Source organism: Ctenocephalides felis, unplaced genomic scaffold (genome assembly GCF_003426905.1).
Source record: "Ctenocephalides felis isolate EL2017-DRISC unplaced genomic scaffold, ASM342690v1 CF-g0.4_SCAFFOLD_00845, whole genome shotgun sequence".
Classification (NCBI taxonomy): domain Eukaryota; kingdom Metazoa; phylum Arthropoda; class Insecta; order Siphonaptera; family Pulicidae; genus Ctenocephalides; species Ctenocephalides felis.
Window position 1 is genome coordinate 73,170,794 of NW_020536999.1, and position 21,663 is coordinate 73,192,456.

At 31.4% G+C, this 21,663-nt stretch overlaps 1 protein-coding gene across 1 annotated transcript; it reads right to left on the bottom strand.

Moving 5' to 3' along the window:
• Positions 1-1,418: 1,418 nt before the first annotated feature.
• LOC113388551 (pre-mRNA-splicing factor ISY1 homolog) lies at positions 1,419-21,161 on the bottom strand. The gene is made up of 7 exons (XM_026625925.1): positions 21,054-21,161; positions 20,953-20,975; positions 17,237-17,400; positions 16,618-16,769; positions 8,864-8,915; positions 8,613-8,762; positions 1,419-1,525 (listed from the first exon to the last, which is right to left on the bottom strand). The coding sequence occupies exons 1-7, from the start codon at positions 21,054-21,056 to the stop codon at positions 1,419-1,421; spliced, it is 651 nt and encodes a 216-aa protein (XP_026481710.1). The 5' UTR covers positions 21,057-21,161.
• Between the last annotated feature and the right edge of the window lie 502 nt (positions 21,162-21,663).

Consider the following 21,663-nt stretch of genomic DNA (forward strand, 5'->3'; position numbering starts at 1 on the left):
ACAAATTAGAAGAACGGCATAACAGCATTGACCGATGACAGCAACTGTGGGATGTCGCTGTGAAGAGCAGATGAACGCATCGTCTCATTCCTAACATCAAAGTCTGGCTAAGTCGCAAGCATGAAGAAGTAAATTATTATACTACGCAAATGCTATCTAGGCACGGCTGTTTTCGAGCCTACCTACATCGCTTCAAGCACGATATTGCCCATATCGCCGTATTGCCCATATTGTTTGGGTGAAATCGAAGATGCTGAGCATGTGTTCTTCGTGTGCCCGCGATTTGGTGCTCTACGGGACGATGTGGTAGAGACATTGGGACGAAGAATTGCGCCAGGTAATGTTGTTGAAGTGATGCTGACAAGTGAAGCTGCTTGGAACGCCATAGACAGATTTGCGAGAGAGGTACTAATTGACTTACGCTCTATGGAAAGAGAAAGGACGAATGGGACTTCGCCCATTTAAAAGATTAGTATAAAATCAAGTGAAGAATTATAACATTCTAGATCCTCCCCCCACGAAGTAATGCCTAACGGCGGTTTCCGTGGGGACCAGAGGCAAGGGCAAAGCGGAGGTTTTAGTCGGTATTATACCAAGGCGGTATTGAGTCCTACATACCCGGACAGAACACCAGTCTGGGATGCATAAAGGCATTTCCTTCGCTATACACATACACACACGCATATACACATACACACATACATCCATTTTTTATGAGGTATACCAAAATGTTCAGAAACCTTTGAAACGTAAAGATATATAAACATTTTCATTTTCGTTTTTTTCGCGATTACTATAACTTGCCCTACGTGAAGTTAAAAATATTTTTGACCATTTGGTGAAGTTCATCAACGCCATACTTGCTGCTATTATTATCGGGTAATGTTTATGAAACAGGTTTTTTATTTTTTTCAATTTCAATTTCAATTTCAGTTTTTATGTTTCGTAATTAGTAGCAAAACGTTTTATAAAGGTTTTATTTAACAATGGTCACGGTACAAATCTCAGATCTAAACAAGAACTTTGTCATTGTACTTTGACGATTCCCAAAATGTTATCTTTCGAATTGTTTTTACACTTTCAAAACCAGCTCAAGAATTCAGTTCAAAACTCGTATGAAAATTTTACACTTTTGTATTAATTACAAGGAAATGTCTCGGCTGGTACATATCGAGTTACATAGAATGGCTTTTGAATATTAAAAATCGGTGCAGCCGTTTTTGAGAAATCGAGATCGAAATGTCGGCTCACATTCACACACATACTTTTCCCAAATTTGGTCTCATTCAGAATGACTTAAAACTTAAACATAAAATTAGCAAATTGGATTTTCTGGAGAAAACATACTTCTCTTTCAGAAAGCCAATGTTCATAAAAATATCATAATAGTGAAGTTAAAATAAATAAATAAAATGTTGTCAATAATTGAAATTACTTACAGTTACATTTTCGTCATTTGTTTGTTCTCCAGTACCATCTTGTGACTCGTGATTTAATTTCCACTGACTGACATAGGCAGCGATTGCTGAAATAACAAATAATTAAGTATTATAATTGAATAAGTGCAATTCTGTATACAATTAAATATATATGGGCAATTATTTGATGATTAAAATTTTATGCATTTCTACACTTTATAGTTCTTATTAGTTAGTTATTAACAATTAGCAATCAGAATATATACAAATTCTATAAGCTAATGTATGACGTCTGTACAAAAAATAAAATAAATAAAATACAAACAATCAAAAAGCAGAGCAAAAGAAAAAAAAATTATAAGTATATACAAATAATAATAATTATAAATAAATAAAGAAACTTGCTGGAACTCCCCGTACCGTAATGAAATATTCAAAGAATATTAAATGTTTTCAAACAGATTGTTATGAATACTATAACTTATATATGTTTACAGAGAAGTAAATAAATAAAACTTAATCGAATAAATCAAAAATAAAAAAATAAATCGAATTTAAAATGAAATGAATCGAAATTTATAAATGGTAGATTTTTATGAAAGCATTGTGAAAATAAATATATTTGCATTGCATATTGATCAAATAAAATAATACATTTTTTATAAATGATATTTATTTATAATTATTCATTTATTTATACATATTTTATAAGATATTTTAAACTAGTTCCTAAATACTCGTATCTGTATAATACCTGTTAATGCTCCAACGCTGGGGTGTTTGAAATAGGTATAAACACACCTACAGGTAGGTAGAAATGCTAGTTTTTAGTCATTGTCAGAATAAAGCTTTCTAACATCTTATTACAGTTATATATCGAATTACTTTTATAATAAACTAAAAAATAATGAAGAATGAAGAATATTCATTTTTTTGTGAAAAACTTGTTATAATAGATTCATTCGATTTGAACGCTAAATAGAACAAAATCATACTATATTATTATTCAGTTTATTATAAAAGTAATTCGATATATAACTGTAATAAGATGTTAAAAAGCTTTATTCTGGCAATGACTAAAAACTAACATTTCTACTTACCTGTAGGTATATTTATACCTATTTCAAACACCCCAGCGATGGGGCATTAACAGGTACTGATACGAGTATTTAGGAACTAGTTTAAAATATCTTATGAAATATGTATGAATAAATGAATAATTATAAATAAATATCATTTATAAAAAAAATGTTTTATTTTATTTTATCAATATGTAATGCAAATATATTTATTTTCAGAATGCTTTCATAAATATCTACCATTTATTTTCACATATTTGTGTAGTATATGTAACAAATTAATAATTATTATTATAATATTTAATCCAATAGATGTAAAAATAAATAGAAAAAAATATTCTAGCGGGATTCGAACTGGCGAATATGAGTCGAACTCGAATAATAAGTTGAGAGTAAGCGCCGCTAACCACTCGACTATCTATACACAGAGGTACGCAGTGCAATGCGTGTAGATATAGTGCTTAGCGCGTTTTTCGCAGCTTTAATCAATTTTTATTTAATTTTTATAATTAAACTGCTTCTCATAGCACTCTAATATTTAAAGGTGCTCGGTTTGACAATCAACCCTATAACCATGCGAAGTTTCATCAAAATCTCAGAAGAGTAAACCTGATGGTTACCTTGTAAGCAGTGATGTTGTCGAGCCGGAACGCACCGGAACGCGTTCCGGCAATTTTTTTTTTTTTTTAAATCGCTACATACAGAAAATGATTTAATAAGTGAATTTTATAAATTATAATTCAACTAATGTTTATTAAATGTTCCTATTATTGTAATAAACATACATATATGTGCACAAAATCGGTTTTGTAATAATTTTTGTTTCTTTCCTTTTCGAACGGAACCGGAGGAAACATGAGAACCGATTTTTGAACCGGTTTATGAACCGTTTTTTTAATTTAAACGTTCCGGCAAAAAAGATATTAGCACAACACCACTGCTTGTAAGTGAAAAAAGACAGACTCGAGATTACTCGAGTAGGTCTGCTGGACAAGTTATTCTAAGCCTTCGGCTTGTATGCTCGTGCATAAAAGACTGTAACAGTCTGTTTTTACGGTTTCGATTTTGTGGAGTTGAGTGCAGACTTTTTGCCCTGGCAAAGGCAATGTTTGTAAGCAGAAATCTCTCGAATATTTTAGATGTTATTGGAAGTAAGCTTATTGGCCGGTATGAACTCATTTTGTTCGAGTCTTTTCCTACCTTTGGAATCATTTTGACCGCAAAATTTTTTAATGATGTGAGCCAATAATTGAGCCTCAGTATTGCGTTAAAAATGTAGGTGAATAGCATATACCATTCTGTAGGAAGTTATTTAAGCATTACGCTTGAAATTTATTTATAAGAAGTTTAATTTCATTGTAGTTGCTGTAAAGAATCCGTTGTGGTCTAAGGACATAGTTTTAGCATTAGGAATATTAAAATTTATCCTAATATCGTTAACCGAAAAAAATAGGGGTAAGGTGATTATCAAACAGGTATTCCTTTTTAGCATCGCTTCTCGCTCAAGAATCAGAAGCGTTTAATCTTATAATAGGTGGGTGTTTGTTGTAGGCTTTTTTGTTATACATTTGTTTCCATATGGTATTATCAAATCTATTCAACCTGGGCATATAGTTAGTGATATTAATTTTGTTAATTTCACAAATTTTGGTTTATTTTATGCAGTAGTCTTATCCTAATAAACTAATAATATATCTATTTTATTTATTGACAGAAAAAGTAATATTTCATTTTTGTGTGCGAGAATCCCATTTGCATTCCATAACGCTATCCAGAGAAATTTAGCCATTTTTGTTTAATTTTGTTGATGAGTGTAGAATAACATGGTCACGATCATATTATTATTTTGTTGCATTATTTGTTGGAACATAGATTTGAATTAAAAAAAGAACTATGGTAACTTAATAAATTTAAAATTAGAAAAAGGAACTATGGTAGATAAACTATTCGACTTGTGTTTTTTGATGCCTTTTGTTATTTTAGTACCTATAAAACTAGGGTGTTGTGTATGAAATGGTGTGATTATTAACTTACCATGGGGTAAGTTATAGTAATCGCAAAAAAAGGAAAATGGAAATTTTTATATATGTTTACGTTTCAAAGCCTTCTGAACATTTTGGCATACCTTAGAAAAAAGATAGTGTGTGCATTGTGTGTTGGTATGTATGTAAGTACGACGGAGACAAATGCTGATTAGTTTGGGCAAAAAGAGCCAAAATGGGAAATTTGTTTCTAAGAGAACGGAGCGTCCAATTTGAAGAATTCAAGAAACATTTTATTTGTATTGATAAAATGAAAAATTAATTATATATTTGGAAATGCAGGTCCCGCGGTTTATAAAATCAAATAAAAAAATACCTTTGAGCAGTCAAACTATCATATATTTTATAGAGATTTTAATAACAAGTACAAATTTTGTTAACATTTGTAGGGGTCCCATACCAATGTTTATCCGTAGATTGGCGACGCGGCGCTTACGAGTTTCGATTTTTCGTCTCTAAAACATTTAGGCAGCGTGATTTCTTTGAAAAACATTTGAAATATTAAAAAAAAATTCAAAATAAAAAAAAACTTATATAAAATTCCTCAAACAAGTCAATTTTTTTCAATTTTTTTTTAGATTCGTAGTTCTCAGCACAGTGGGAACATGTAAACAGCTCATAGCAATATGATTTCGCCTGCCCATATTGTTGACAGCGTGGACACTGAACAATGCATTTGCGGATTTTTGGTAGTTCTAATAATGCAGATTTGGAATTTATCCACTTTGTAAATATGTTTATTGATTGATGCTAGTTCAGAGACAATGAAAACCGTATTTCGGTGTTATTTTGTGAGTTGTGCAAGTTTGAAACATTTCTTATCTTATGCGCGTATACATTAAATAGACTTGATTCCCTTCAGTTGCGATCGTATGGTGCATCTAACTACTTCTCTAAATGCGCGATCTTCTTTTAATTCCGCTTTTGAATCTTTCAATTGTTTGACCATTTGTCAAAAAGTATCGGAGTTATGGCAATGTATTTTTAACTTCGCATAGGGTAAGTTATTGTAATAATCCAAAAATCGAAATTGAAAAGGGTATGGGCGCATTGCCATATAGAATCGGCCCCACCCTGGTATTTAAATAATTTATACGCCATTTTATAGGTCTAAATGATAAAAATCGATATACCAATTTTGAACTTTGTATCTCATCTTATGGCCGAGATATCATTGAAAATATGTGAAAGTGGCCCCTTTTTTCAAACTCACTTTTTGACGTAACCATAAAAGATATCGAAAAAAAATTTACGTGGTTCTATTAATATTGGCTTAGGCCACATAATGTAGAACAATCGATGCCAAATAATTAATTATTATTAGCTGAAAAAGATAAAATAATTTTTCAATTGATGTTTTCCGGTAGTGCGTTTAGTTGGACCACCTTCTAATTAGCGTTATTCGAAAGATTATTGCTTGATCTTTTAGTACTGAAAATATTGTTCAAATCAATTTGGTGGAACACATTGGAAAATTGAAAAAAACGGAGCCAGTACACCCGCGCGTAACCCTAATAGTACCCTGCAATTGCATAGAGTTCGTTCGAACGCAAAGCAGTGCGCGAAGCGCCCGAAACGATTTCTAAGAAATTCTGAATGTGACAATATTTATTATATAGTTATATGTATTCATATGAAATAATAATATAATGAAACATTGTAATTTCAACAAACCCAAGAAAATTTTCTTTTTTTGAATGATAATTGTAACATTGCGATTATAAAGCCCTTATTGTGGCCTATCTTTATCAGTACTACTCAATACTACAATACAAAAAGAAATATGACAAATGGTAATCTGAAATTCTTTGCTTTTTGTTATTTAAAATTCTTCAAAAATTATTCGCCATTTGATGTGGAAACTTTCTATATAGTACTTCAGGAATTTACAAAAATTATTACTGAAAGTATTCTAATAATCATTATTATTATTATTATTATTATTATTATTATTATTTCAAAGAGTATAAGAATATAATTAGAATTGATGTCCTATCACGGCATATAAATAGGAAAAAATATAATGTTTATATTGAATATACTCCGCTTGGCACTAACTATCGAAGTATTTTAAGGTATTGCTGTAGTTGTCCCAATGGATTGAGGACTGTTGGTTGCTGTTCACATATTGCAGCTATCATATATTATATGTCATTTGCGAGGTATTTATCACGTATTATACGTCCATCAGAAATACTATCGAAAATTTTTATAATAGAGGAAACTTCGGTTGCTATTAACCATGACAGTGATGACGATTAAAATAACAAAATATAATTTTAATTGATTTATTATTTATTTATTTAGCATACCGAAGTATTTGTGTAAATCGCATGATACACTTGTAAATTTTAAAAGAACACCAATAAATTTTTATTTCTAATATTATAATTAAAATACTTTTATTACTTTAATTAAATTACTCACAGTGATAAATAAATGAAATTGTATTTCAGAATTCGCATTTCGCATTCAGAATTTCTTAGAAATCGTTTCGGGCGCTTCGCGCACTGCTTTGCGTTCGAACGAACTCTATGCAATTGCAGGGTACTATTAGGGTTACGCGCGGGTGTACTGGCTCCGTTTTTTTCAATTTTCCAATGTGTTCCACCAAATTGATTTGAACAATATTTTCAGTACTAAAAGATCAAGCAATAATCTTTCGAATAACGCTAATTAGAAGGTGGTCCAACTAAACGCACTACCGGAAAACATCAATTGAAAAATTATTTTATCTTTTTCAGCTAATAATAATTAATTATTTGGCATCGATTGTTCTACATTATGTGGCCTAAGCCAATATTAATAGAACCACGTAAATTTTTTTTCGATATCTTTTATGGTTACGTCAAAAAGTGAGTTTGAAAAAAGGGGCCACTTTCACATATTTTCAATGATATCTCGGCCATAAGATGAGATACAAAGTTCAAAATTGGTATATCGATTTTTATCATTTAGACCTATAAAATGGCGTATAAATTATTTAAATACCAGGGTGGGGCCGATTCTATATGGCAATGCGCCCATACCCTTTGTGCATTTCTTCACGTTTTAAAGGTTGAAAAAATACAAAAAATCAAAAACAGAACACATGTTTTCTGAGCCCATGGTTAATTCAAACACACTTTCAATACAAAATATCGCATCATACACTATAAAAGAAAATCTGTATTCAGCAAGTAGGCGAATTAAATCTTTTTTTATGTATTTAAATTCTTCTAGTGTGAACAGCTATTTTCAAAATCGTCTGCCACTACGTTAATCGCGTGATAATCGTCTGCCGTTAGTATTTTGCGCTGGCAATACTATTACAGTAAACCCTCGCTTTACACGGCAAATGCGTACCGTGCAGTATGGGGACCGTGCTATAAAAACCTCGTATTTAACATAAAATTCAGGCTAATTCGTAATGCGTTCTATGGAACCTTACATAGTGCAGTATAGGAACAGTGCTATGAAAGACTCAGAGTTGGTACAAATCGCACCAGTTTTATCGTGCTGTATGGAGACCAAGAAATACAACTTGAAGTAGGAGTAATACGGACTAAATGACATTTATGACATTGACAACTTATTCAAAAATTGGCGCGACGCAGTAGTCAGCTCAAACGTGTTTTTAGACAGCTATTATATAATCAGACATGTCTAAAAGATAGAAGTCGATAACAAAACTTACATTAACACCCTTTTGATATCAAGTTCCTATAATCATTCATAGGTTGCGCAAGGAATTAATGCGCTGTTGAACAAAATCCGTGTAATAGGAAGTCCGTGTAGTCGGAGGGATGTCGGATTTTTAGCTCCGTGTAGTATAGGAACCGTGTGCGCAGAGTGCCGTGTAAAGCGAGGGCCTACTGTATATTTTCAAATTTTAGAAGCAGCAGTCGTCATCTATTGGTCTTGAAATAAGCGAAAAAAAGTTACATTTATACGTCGTCGTCAAATACATACTGTGATCCGACCACTGGCTATCAGTACATATCTGATAGAACAAAGCTGCCATAGCAAAAGAAAGAATTTTTTTTATATGCAATTATCACTTGTTTCAATTAAATTAATCTTCAAAATAATACCTTTCTCTTCCGCTTCTTTTTCTATGGGCATCAATATGCCATCATCATCATCCCTATATCCATAATAATCAGCATCGATATCCTTCATCAACTCTGCTCGACTCTTTCGTGGCACCACAGGTGGTTCCTTTTCGAATAATTCTCTGACACCTTAAGGAATTGATAAAAGAGTGATATATGTGCGTACATATATAATTGTATATTATATATACAATTTATATATAATAAAATATATCATTCATAAATCAAACCTGGTAATTCTTTTGCAGCACCAAAATATTTATATCCACGATTTCCTGGTACCTACAGAAAAATAAAAATATATATTAAAATAATGTGTAAAACAATAATTTAAAATTCATCATTCCTTTGTGTCAAATTCGTTATTCTGGTCATTGGAATTTATTGAAATTCTATATATTTGAAAGTACGGACATTTAGAGTACATCGATTACACAAACTAGTTGTAAGTGGCATACGCGTCGTCTAAAATATGTCTTCACTAATTTCAACCCGATGAGAACTGATTAGTTTTATATTAAAATTTTTCGTAAATGTTTTTAGCAGAATTTTGAATCGAATTTGAAAATCCAAAACTATCGAAAGTCATGAGTTGAGAATCCTGCTGAATAGTTTTTCGTAATTTTGCCGATTTTAACTAATTAATTTCATAAGTTACACTCTTGTTATCTATGGTGTTTACAAACATCATAAAATACTAAAGACCAACAAAAAGAAGTTTAATTAACATCGAAGCTATTCATTGAACATTAATAAATATGTACAAAATTGAATAAAGTGCAATAATGTACGTCATTTCGCTATAACTATTAACTATTCAGAAATAATACCACGTGGTATCTTATCTTAAGTCTTAGATTGTGATTAGAATTGCTCGACGAAGTTCTAAATTATGATGAGTTTATATAATTCAACCGCTAATCGTAGGCCGGTAATATTTTAGTATGTTATTTCAGTGTACGTGTTATCTTTACCAACAACGAATCAACGCGATTCTCTACCTATATCTTTCGAACAGTTTTTGAATTTTTAAAATCGACTGTGGGCTGAATCATGGATGAAAATATATAAACTTTTTTGTCGCGCAATACTATCGATGCTAAGTGGCGGCGCTGGACCATGCGTGGGCGTCGGCGAAATTCGTTTGCGAGGCCCTCCTTTTTTCTCAGTTAAAGTTAACTAGTGGTGAACGGCATCGTGCCTTAAGGCAAATTGCTGAAACTTTCCGTGCCGTAATTTAAATGTTTTAAAAGCTTTAAAAAATTTTAACGCGTAAAAATGTAAACAAAGTTTGTACTTATTATTAACCCTTTTAACTCGAATGCCGCCAAATGACCTTTCTTTTACTTTTTTTTATTAGATCTCCAAAACCTTCCTAAAAATTTAATCAGTTTTTCATCTTGTTAATACAAATAAAATGTTTTTTGAATCATTCGGATCGAACGCTTCGTTTTCTCAAAGACTGAATTATCATTTTGGAACTTTTTATCCCGTATCTTCGAAACGGCTCGTCCTGCCTTTCCCAAAAACTAATCAGCACGTCTTAAAGCCCATGTTAACAAGCTAAAAAATAATGATTGTTAAACGAAAGTATGAGTAAATGAGATTTATTTCTAATGAAATATTTATACAAATTGTAATAGACAAAAATTATATAAGTTAAAATAAACAAAATCTTCGGCAAAAATAGTTTGTTCTCCAGATATTAGAAAAACACTGAAATTAAATAATTATCCCAAAGAAGTTTTTTTATTGCCATTAGTTAATTTTATTATATCTTAATGGTTCAAATATTTCTGAATGAAAATCGTTGGAAACTATATACTTAATTAATAACTAATTAAACAAAATACTGCAATCTACAATTTATCAATTTGATTAAAAAATCTATAATCATAATAATTTGAGTGCACAAATCCGCACATCCAAATTTTTATAATTAATCATTTATTGTAGTTCCATAAATTGTATGTTAGTTTATACTTTTATCTCTATACAGTTTTTTTTGAAAAAGATTTCTACAATTAATTACGAAAAAAACGGCGGGCCGATCTTTACGAAAAACTAATCAGCACGATTGCCAACTGAAAACTTTCGAAAAGTTTTTGAATTTTGAACTTGATTCAGAAACGTCGAAATGTTGGATTTTTTTAAGAACCATTAATTTTTTGTCGACGATATCAAAGCGGATCGATGATGATTAAAAGAACATTCGATTCGTGTTGATAAATTAATTGGCAAAAGCAGGTCATTCTGAATCGTTTGAAACCAAATTTGTAAAAAGTATGTGTGTGTGTACATGAGCCGATTTTTCGACTCTTTGTCGGCGTCTTCTCGAAAAAGGCTGCAGCGATTTCAAAAGTCATTATATGTATCCACCGTCAATCATCAAAACGCACTCGCCACTTCCAATTACAAAAGCAGAATCTATAAAAATAATCATCCAACAAAAATTTATCAATGAATAGATATTATAAGAACAAAAACTGTCATTATTCGTTTCTTATAGACAAAATGCAAAAGCTTATTAAAATAAACCACGTCGTTAAAATCTGTTTATGAAATATATATAAACAAATTCTAATTAGGCGGACTTACTGTTTCAAATATATTTGTTTCAAAAATATAAATTATTGTTCGCAAAATATATGCACTAAGTTAACAACTATAAATATTTTTTGTAGTATTTAACTATACTAACTATACAAACAAAAAAATAAATTATAAAAATTATTCGCTTATGGTCAATTTTGACATTCTTATTTATGAAATAAAACGACAAAAATAGTTGTGACTCCAAAACGGTTGGACCTGCGTTTGCCAAAATCTAATCAGCACGTCTCGCCCAAAATACGATTCGAATGCTTTTTGAATCATTCAAATCGGTCGATCCGTTCTCTCAAAAACATTGCAGTCATTTTTTGCACTTTGGTTCCGTATCTTCGATCTGCTTCTGCCAAAACTAATCAGGACGTGTCTCAGTAAATGCGAATGAAATATTTTTGAATCATTCAAATCGATTTATACGTGCGCCCGGAATCGTTGACAAAAAATAGTACCCAAACACACACACACAACATCAATAACATCGCCTTAAAAACGTCAATTATGACATCTCCGATAATAATTCTTAATATATAGTACATATTCAATAGAAGGGGTTTTCCACGAAAATGGAACCAGCAAAAATTAGTGTTTCTTCGCAAAGGAACAAAACCACCAGATGAAGCATCATCCTTCCGTCCAATATGCATGCTGATACAGTGGGTAAAATTTTTGAAAGAATGAATCGCCAAAGAATATAGTATAGGAGCCAGCAACGTTTTTAAAACAAGCATTTTAGTTAGGCTGGTTTTTTGGTATGTGGTCCTTGGTGCTCTCTCGGTTAGGGTACGGGCCATCTGGCAGCTGGAAGTGGTTGCGTTAATTAGTGCGCAGCCAATTTGTACAGCGCGATTTCAAAATTTTGAAAGCATTTTGGTCAGTCCAATTTTCGTTTTTTTGACTTTGAATAGGTTCACCAGACACAAATTTTTTGTTGCCAGACATTTTGGGCGCTGCTAAATATGTGCCAGACGCCAATTTACTTATTAATTTTTTTAAAAATTCAAATCATTTTAGTCCGTCTGAAATTTTAGTATTATGTTCGTTAAGGGTAAAAACACGTAACATTAATTTGCCAGACGTTTCTGCGGTTGTTAACCATGTCTGGCAAGCAAAAATGTCTGGCAATATGATACTAGTTTATAGCATTTTAGTCAGTCCAATTTTCATTTTTTGACTTGATATTTGAATTGATAACTTGAATAAGTTATCCAGATTCACATTTTTGTTGCCAGACATTTTGGGCGCTGCCAAATATGTACCAGACGCCAATTTATTTATTAATTTTTTTTAAATTTCAAATCATTTTAGTCCGTCTGTAATTTTAATATTATGTTCATTAAGGGTCAAGAAATATAAAATTAATTTGCCAGACGTTTCTGTGGTTGTTAAGCATGTCTGGCAACGAAAAAAGTCTGGAAATATGATACTAGACAATCGCCAAATACATTGGCGCGAATGAAACAAAAAACTATTATACTCGTAAGAGCGCTATACGTTTACTAGGCAGAAAACCATAAGAAAAATCAAGTAACTATATTAGACAGATGTGTTTGTTATAAACTTCTCTGCAAAATCGTGTTTATACTATTTTTCTTTAAAATCACCGTTTCTTACAAATTGCCATCTGGAAAGTTAAAAAATTCATATTCCTCATAATATGCAGCCTTTATAAATACATCATCGAAGGTGAATTATGAGTGAAAAATAAAAATCCATTGATTTGTTTTGGATAGATAAGTTTAATGAGTCTTTTGATATATCACATTGTAGTATTATTGTCCCAGTGTGGGAGGGTCGCATACCTGATTGTTTTGAAGGATTTAATCAAAATAATTATGTATAAATGAATGCGATGCGTGTTAACATCCAAAGTGCTTAAACAGTTATCATATTGAATAAATGTGCCAGTTTCAAGTACCAACACATGAGAAGGAAGATAAGCTACCTACATTACTATATTATTGTATCATTAAGCCATAAGACGAATAAATCTGTATAATAGACGTTTTTATTCGTTGTTAAAAAAAACGATATTCCCAATTATAATCTTGATTTAAGAGACCTAGGTCGAATGACTATCATTATATAGTGATACATATTGATCTAAAATGATCCCATTTGAATTTTTGAATTATTAAATACACTTCGATTTTTCAAAATCATTGCTCAATTTAAAGCTAAAAGCTGAAAGAAAAAGGAGCGGAGAATGTTTGCTGTACAATATATATTGTATATATATATACTAGAATTTTAAGATTCTATTATAGGGGTAGCTTGAACTAGTAAGGTAGCAAAACTAGTATTACCAGTGTTAAGTACAGGTATGTGTTATAATTAGTTGCTACTAAAGCTAAGTACTATATAAAATGAAGTCATTCGACTCAGTTAACTTAGCGATAAAAAAAAATTGCGTACAACAAAAATAATGATTATTGTCAGTTCTCATTGCAAAACTTAAAATATATGATATTCTTAGTTGTTACGATGCTACTTAACCACTGTCGAGTCAAATTTTTGAAAATATTAACAGCAATATTTTAGAATCATTAACATATTTTTTAGAGCTAGTAAAATTAAAAAAATGACTAATATGATGATGAATTTCTTTGTCTTTTCTAATTAGGTCTTTATTTAACTTTATTTTATTTGTTTTATGAAAATGTTATTGAAATTGCACTAACTTTAAATAGTATACGTCTTGCGCTTTTACGAGAATAATAGTTTTTTGTTTCATTCGCGCCAATATATTTGGCGATTGTCTCACTCTGTCTACTAGTATCATATTGCCAGACTTTTTTCGTTGCCAGACATGCTTAACAACCACAGAAACGTCTGGCAAATTATTTTTATATTTCTTGGCCCTTAATGAACATAATATTAAAATTACAGACGGACTAAAATGATTTGAAATTTAAAAAAAAAATAATAAATAAATTGTCGTCTGGTACATATTTGGCAGCGCCCAAAATGTCTGGCAACAAAAATGTGAATCTGGATAACTTATTCAAGTTATCAAATCAAATATCAAGTCAAAAAATAAAAATTGGACTGACTAAAATGCTATAAACTAATATCATATCGCCAGACATTTTTGCTTGCCAGACATGGTTAACAACCTCAGAAACGTCTGGCAAATTAATTTTATGTGTTTTTACCCTTAACGAACACAATACTATAATTTCAGACGGACTAAAATGATTTGAATTTTAAAAAAAATTAATTAATAAATTGGCGCCTGGCACATATTTAGCGGCGCCGAAAATGTCTGGCAACAAAAAATTTGAGTCTGGTGAACCTATTCAAAGTCAAAAAAACGAAAATTGGACTGACTAAAATGCTTTCAAAATTTTGAAATCGCGCTGTACAAATTGGCTGCGCACTAATTAACGCAACCACTTCCAGCTGCCAGACGGCCCGTACCCTAACCGAGAGAGCACCAAGGACCACATACCAAAAAACCAGCCTGACTAAAATTCTTGCTCGAAAACGTTGCTACCTCCCGTACTAATAGATGCAGTAGTTGACCAACTCCAATCAACCAGACAATAAGTATGGTTTTCGCAAAGGGCGTACAACTATCGAAGCTATAAACTGTATGACAAGAACGTGCCAGTATACTTACCTCTGCAATATAGTCGCAAACTACTTTACGGACAGAAGAATATAGTATAACAGGAGATGCGCCGCAGGGCTCTGTTCTAGGCGCATTTCTGTGAAATATTATGTATAATGGCCTTTTGAGGCTGGAGATTCCAGCATGTGTCAAACTGCTAGCATATGCAGATGATGCAGCCATAGTAGTTGTTTCCAAGCAAATTGATGAGATCGTAAGACTATTTGACATAACTTTGAGAAAAATTAGTCGCTGGATGGGAACAATAAACATCCAATTGGCACAACAAAATAGTGAAGTAGTTCTTATCACGTAGAAAAACAATAGAGATAATCAAGCTGAAGATAAGAAATCTAGAGATCACGTCAAAACCTCACATGTGTTACCTTGGCGTAATGCTTGATGCTCAATTGAATTTCAATCAACAGGTGGAACACGTTAGTGCTAAGGCGTCAGTAGTTAGGACGAAAACAAGCCAGAAGGATATTGTTATTAGGATAGCCTCAGTGGTTGCTTTGGTGCTTACATATGGTATTATTACACTGTGCAAATGCTATTTGAGTACGGCTGTTTTCGAGCCTACCTACAACACCGCTTCAAGCACGATAGCTCGCCGGATTGTCTATATTGCTTAGACGAAATCGAAGATGCTGAACGCGAGTTCTTCGTGTGCCCGCGTTTTAGTGCTCTACGGGACAATGTAGAAGAGATATTGAGGCGAAGAATTACTTCAGATACTGTTGTAGAAGTGATGCTGACAACTGAAGCTGTTTGTAACGGCATAGACAGATTTGCGAGAGATGTGCTAATTGACCTGCCATCTATGAAAAGAGAAAGGGCGAATGGGAATCGCTCATTTAAAAGATAAATATAAAATCAAGGTAAGAATGATAACATTCTAGATAACAAAGTAATGCATAACGGCGGTTTCCGTTGGGACTAAGGGCAAAGTGGAGGTTTTAGTCGGCATTGCCAGGCGGTATTAAGTCCGACATACCCAGACAAAAGACCGGTCTGGGATGCATAAAGGCATTTCCTTCGCTATACAAACAAAAAAAAAACACGCACACATACATCTTTTTCTTAAGTATGCAAAATGATCAGAAGGTCATGAAACGTAAATGTTCATTTTCAATTTTTTGCATTGACTATAACTTACCCCACCCACTGATCTCATTTAGTTGCTTTTATATTATATTCTTTCTTTAGTGTTGTATTATTTTGTATTTGTTTTATATCATATTACAAACAAATCAAACGATCTCTCGTCAAAAAAGTTTCGTAAAATCGGCAAAATATTTTTTTTTCAATAGTTAATTACAATAAACAGCTCGGTCAATCTTTACCTAAAACTAATCAGTATCATTCCCAAGCAATATTTTTCAAACAGTTTCTGACTTTTAAAATCAAACAACTGACAAACGATAGTACTCATCGAGATACATCGAATAAATTTTTGAAATCGGTCCAGCCGTTTTTGAGAAAACGTCGATTTAAGGCCAAAAATCTGTTCACACACAAACACAAACATATTTTTTCTAAATTTGGTCTCGTTCGATTCAGAATGGCTTGAAACGTCGAAAAAACAAAATTGGCGAATTCCTTCGGGAAGTTGAAGCATCTTTAAATATCAATTACTAAAAGTCTGAATGTGTTTTAATTAATAAAATTCTAACGTTCTTTGCTAATTTTTTAATGCGTATTGAATAAACCAATTTATTTTACTATGTGCGAGACTTTTCAATGAGAAAAATATTAAAATACCTCTTTTCCTTCTTTATCGAGCAATCGTGGTCCATATCTGGGATAATCTGGGCCACCCAGTTCTCGTATCTGATTCTCCCAATGTCTTTTTTCTCTCAACAGCTTGTTTATTTCATCGTTCAAGTCTCTTATTCGAAATTCTCCAAGACCAGCTGAATAAACAAAGATACAACATCAGAATAATAAAATGTATTTTTCTTAATTAGCCTCGGGACTTTTTACCCAATGTGTTATAGTAGAAAAACCCTGTTAAAACAATCATGCCATATATATACACTCATTGCACTTTGAAACACATTTTTATATTGTTAGTTTTGAATAAAATATCACAAAAAGCAAATCAAATTCAGCTGCTGAGTTTTACCGGCTGATACTTTACAATAGTATCAGCATTAAACATTTTAGAAATTTTAAGAGTTAAACCATAGATTTAAATTAAAATTTAAAACTATAGAGTTAAACGATTTCAATAATTATAAATTATAGAGAGAGAGAGAGAGAGAAAGAGAGTTACAGTACGGGAAGTTCCAGCAATTTGCCAGACACGATGCCATACACCACGAGTTGATCTATACTTTAAAAAAAATGATATCGCTACACATTATAAAGTTATACTGACCATTTTGAATTTGAGAAACTTTCTTCGAGATCTCCCTTATTATTTGGAGCCTCCATTTCTCTGCCATAGGTAAGCTGGTGCATTCTGATGCTATATACGGTCTTCTTTCTTTGTCAATTCCCCGTTCAGCAACTTGTGCAGCTCTCCATCGAGCAAGAGTCGTCCTGTTGAAAAAATACAGCAGGTGAATTTAAAATATTAAAACTAGTAGGGCGCATGGCATCGTGCCTGAAGGCAAATTGCTGGAACTTTCCGTACCGCAATTAAACATTCGAAGAATAAAAATAATCAGTCAACAAAAATGTCTATGAATAAATATTACAAAAACTAGAATTTTCATTATTTGTTCCTTGTAGACAAAATCTGAAAACTTATTAGATTAGACGACGTTGTTTATATACGTTTGAATAAAATATATATATAAACAAAATCTAATTAAGCGGACTTATTGTAGTTTGGTAAACATGCCATGCCAAACTATATACTGATCGACACATAGCAGCGATTTCCTTTTGTTTCGTTTTGTTTTTCTTTCTTGTATAATCATTTATTATTATAAATATTATGTGATTTTTTTCCATTGTATGAGACCTTTTATATTTAAAATAATAATTATTGTATTATTGTATTGTATGAGGGATGATAAACCTACGGGTAGAAATCCGAACAAAATCGCAAGTGTTATACACATTCATAATAGCGGACTTATTGTTAGAATGAACATATTTTATTTCAAATGCATAAATTTTTCGTTCGCAAAATATATTCTCTGAGTTAACGATAGAAACATAAAAAGTATTTAAAAAAAAAGAAAAATCACGCGTAACGCTATGAGCGGATGTCTAGGATTTAATCGAAATTTCTGCACTTTTTGCTCTGTATCTTCGAAACGGCTCCATTTTTTCTAAGGTATGCCAAAATATTCAGAAACCTTTGAAACGTAAAGATATATAAAAATTATAAATGTAAATTATAGTAATCGCAAAAAATCGAAAATGAAAATTTTTATATATCTTACGTTTCAGGGTTTCTGAACATTTTGGCATACCTAACAATAAGAAAAAATTGATGTATGTGTGTGCGGATACAAATTTTCATCGACAAGTTTGGGAACACGAGTCAACCGATTTTAATAATCAAAAAAACATTTGATGCGAATTGATAATGAGACGTTCTGATTAGTTTTTGGTAAGACCGGTCGACTCGTTTCGAAGATACGGGCAAAAAGTGCCTTACTTAAAGTGATTTTTTGACAGAACGGAGCGTCCAATTTGATTCAAAAAACTAAAGCAGGTCTAGTGGTTTCGGAGATCCAACAAAAAAGTGGAAAAAATGCCGGTTGGAGGACAAAAATGATCATTATGCACATCTAATGATCAAAAATAGATATTTTTTCCGTAACAATGTTTATCCGTTACACTGAAACGCGGCGCCCACGCGCTTCGATATGTCGTTTACACGCAGCTAAAGTATCGCGATTGCTTTAAAAAAAGTTCAAAATTTCCAAAATATTTCAAAGTATCAAAAAATAAGATTTTTCAAAAAGGTCAATTTTCTTCAAAAATTTTAAAAATCTCAAAAATCCATTTTTTCAGAGTTCTAGAAGCAAATTGAATCTTTTTGCCAGGAATTTGCCTTAAGGCACAATGCCATGCACCACTAGTTCATTCTTTATTTGTGCAGTCTATCAAACTGATATTAAAAATATATTAATCTTTATGAGTAACTTATAAATTTAACGAGTTACTGTAAGACCTATAGTTCACATTACAAACTATTGTGAATCATTCAATTTCTTACAAATGTACCAATTATGCTAATTATATTTGACAAATGGATTGAATATTATATTATTTAACAAAAAATAAATGCACATGTTTAGCACTCACATGCTAACTAACGGCACTTAGAACATACACAGTCTATGCCAAAATTTTAATAGTTCTACCTCTACGACAATAAAATTTAAATATATTCCTTACAACCATAAACTCTATAACCATACAAATACGGTTAAAACCTGGGTGATCTTTATCCAATTTCTATTTTTTCTTTAAGAAAAAGTTTGAACCAGAATAAGCAAATAAAGAAATGTGATTTACTGACTTAATCAATACTCTTTTCACTCCAGAATGTTTTTATCTTTGAAATAGAATTAAAATATTATTCATTTTCAAATGAATACAAAAATGGAACTTTCATTTTTTACCTTTAACTTTTTTTTAAATCGACTTAGAATTGCACATTGATTTCAAATATACATATCAGTTTTTCGTGACAGCTCTAGTTCTTGTGTTTTAGAGAACTACCCCAATTAGTCATTTCAGCTATGATTATCAAAGTTTAATGAATAACTAACCAATTTGTAAGAGTTTTATCTGCTGTTTTTGGTATGATTTCGACTGCAAGACCTTTTGTGCATAATCCTGATAATTTTTGTTACATCTGAGGTTAATGTTTTTGATAAATACCGGAAACCTATATCGAACTGCGTAAAGACATCGCTATCAAGATAAGACATGGGTTTTTCGTACTATGTGAAAAAAATTTGTAGTATATTTATGTTATTATCCAGAAAAAAATGAATGCTATAATTTCAATACGACGATTGTTTCTTCTGTGTGGTAAATATCAGTGGAATAAATTCAGGCAATAGAAGCAAATGATCATAAACCACAACCCCAATGGTATTGGAGTCTACTTATGATCAGCTACACATCCCCTATCCGTGCTAATTATGAACAACCTGGAACATCAACATCTCCTACAAACCATGTAATGAATGTAAAAACTAACATTAAAAGTGAAGTCAGGAAGAATTAAAAACTGATATATTCAATGCAATTGATTTGAATTTATTGCTCACACTCCGATTCAGAACAGTTTGTGAAAAATCTTGGAGATATTAGCGAAGAGCAGGGATGAGAGTATTCACCAAGACATCAGGACTTTAGAGGAGCGATATCAAGGAAGGTGAAACATCCACATAATAACTGCCAATTGTTGGAGCTTACGACAAAATCAGTTAGGTCTTGTCTACCCTCGAAAAGCATATAAAAAGAGTTTTCAATAAAAAACAGTATGTTGTATAATTTATTGTAATTTGAGGTAAATGTGCCAGACATTGGCATATATCCCAAACTAGAACTGTTATCCAATTTGTTACTGGTTTCCGAATCAGTGTGCTGAATTATTTAAAATCCATCATAACATCTGAGGAAAAAAATTTAGTGTCGTAAAGTGTGATAAATTAACATTGAATATCGCAAAGAAACAAAAAATGTGAAAATACTACAATTATTTTCTTGCTCATTGTTTAACCTTAAAATAATTTGTGATTTTAAATTGAAACATCTACAAAAATAAAATGATTCTTTGTACTGTAATGGTAACTGCTTTGCTTAATAATTTGTATATTATATATTAACAAGCAATAGTCATTTTAAAACTGTGCACAATGCACTTTTAGCAACAAAAAAGGATTAGTAAACATATAGATGTATCGAGAATAATATATAAAATACAATAGAAAAATAAAGGATTTTTGCTTTACATTCATTTACAACCCATTTGTAAAACAAAAGATTTTGATGGCAGACATAAGATTTTGTTATTATAATTTCAAACTCTTTCATCATAATAGCTAAAACAATAAAATAAATAACATAAATCTTTTCTATGCTAAAAGTAATTATTAGGTTTGGAATATTACTCACATAGCCTTTTCTGCATTTCGAGCCTAAAAGAAAAGATTCGAATCATTAGCTTTGTATCTCAACATTTCTAATCATTAGTTGTAAAATAAGTGCAAACTTACCATTGTGAAATAATTATAATAATACTTGTACTAGATTTAGTTAATAATTATATAAAACTTAATAACAATTATTGTTTGAAGAGGTTATAAAGCTAAACGGCAATAATGAGAAACGTCAAATGACAGTCGTCATAGATATTTCATTCTATGTTAATGTTAGACCGGTAATCTCCAAACAAACATCTGTAACCATAGATAAACAAGTAGAAATAGATAGCTATGACTGGCGATTTGACTGGAAATAAGAACAAAACATACGGAATACAAAATATATTTTCAAATATATCACAAACATAGATAAAAGAAGAGTGATCACAAACTACAAATATATATATAACACATTATATAATATAAAATTATAAACTAAACAGAAATTACTGACTAATATTAACTAAAGTATATTACAGACATATATTTAAAGTACCACAAATTAAAGAGAAATAACTTATTAATATTAATTACTTAAAGACTAATAATAATATATTAAAAACTTAAAAACTAAGAAGAGAAAAGCGCAGGAGTATTGACGATAGAATGACAAATTTATCAGGAGTTGCAACACTAGAAGAAATATCAAGTAATGCAAAAATTTAAAAGGATAAAAAAAACA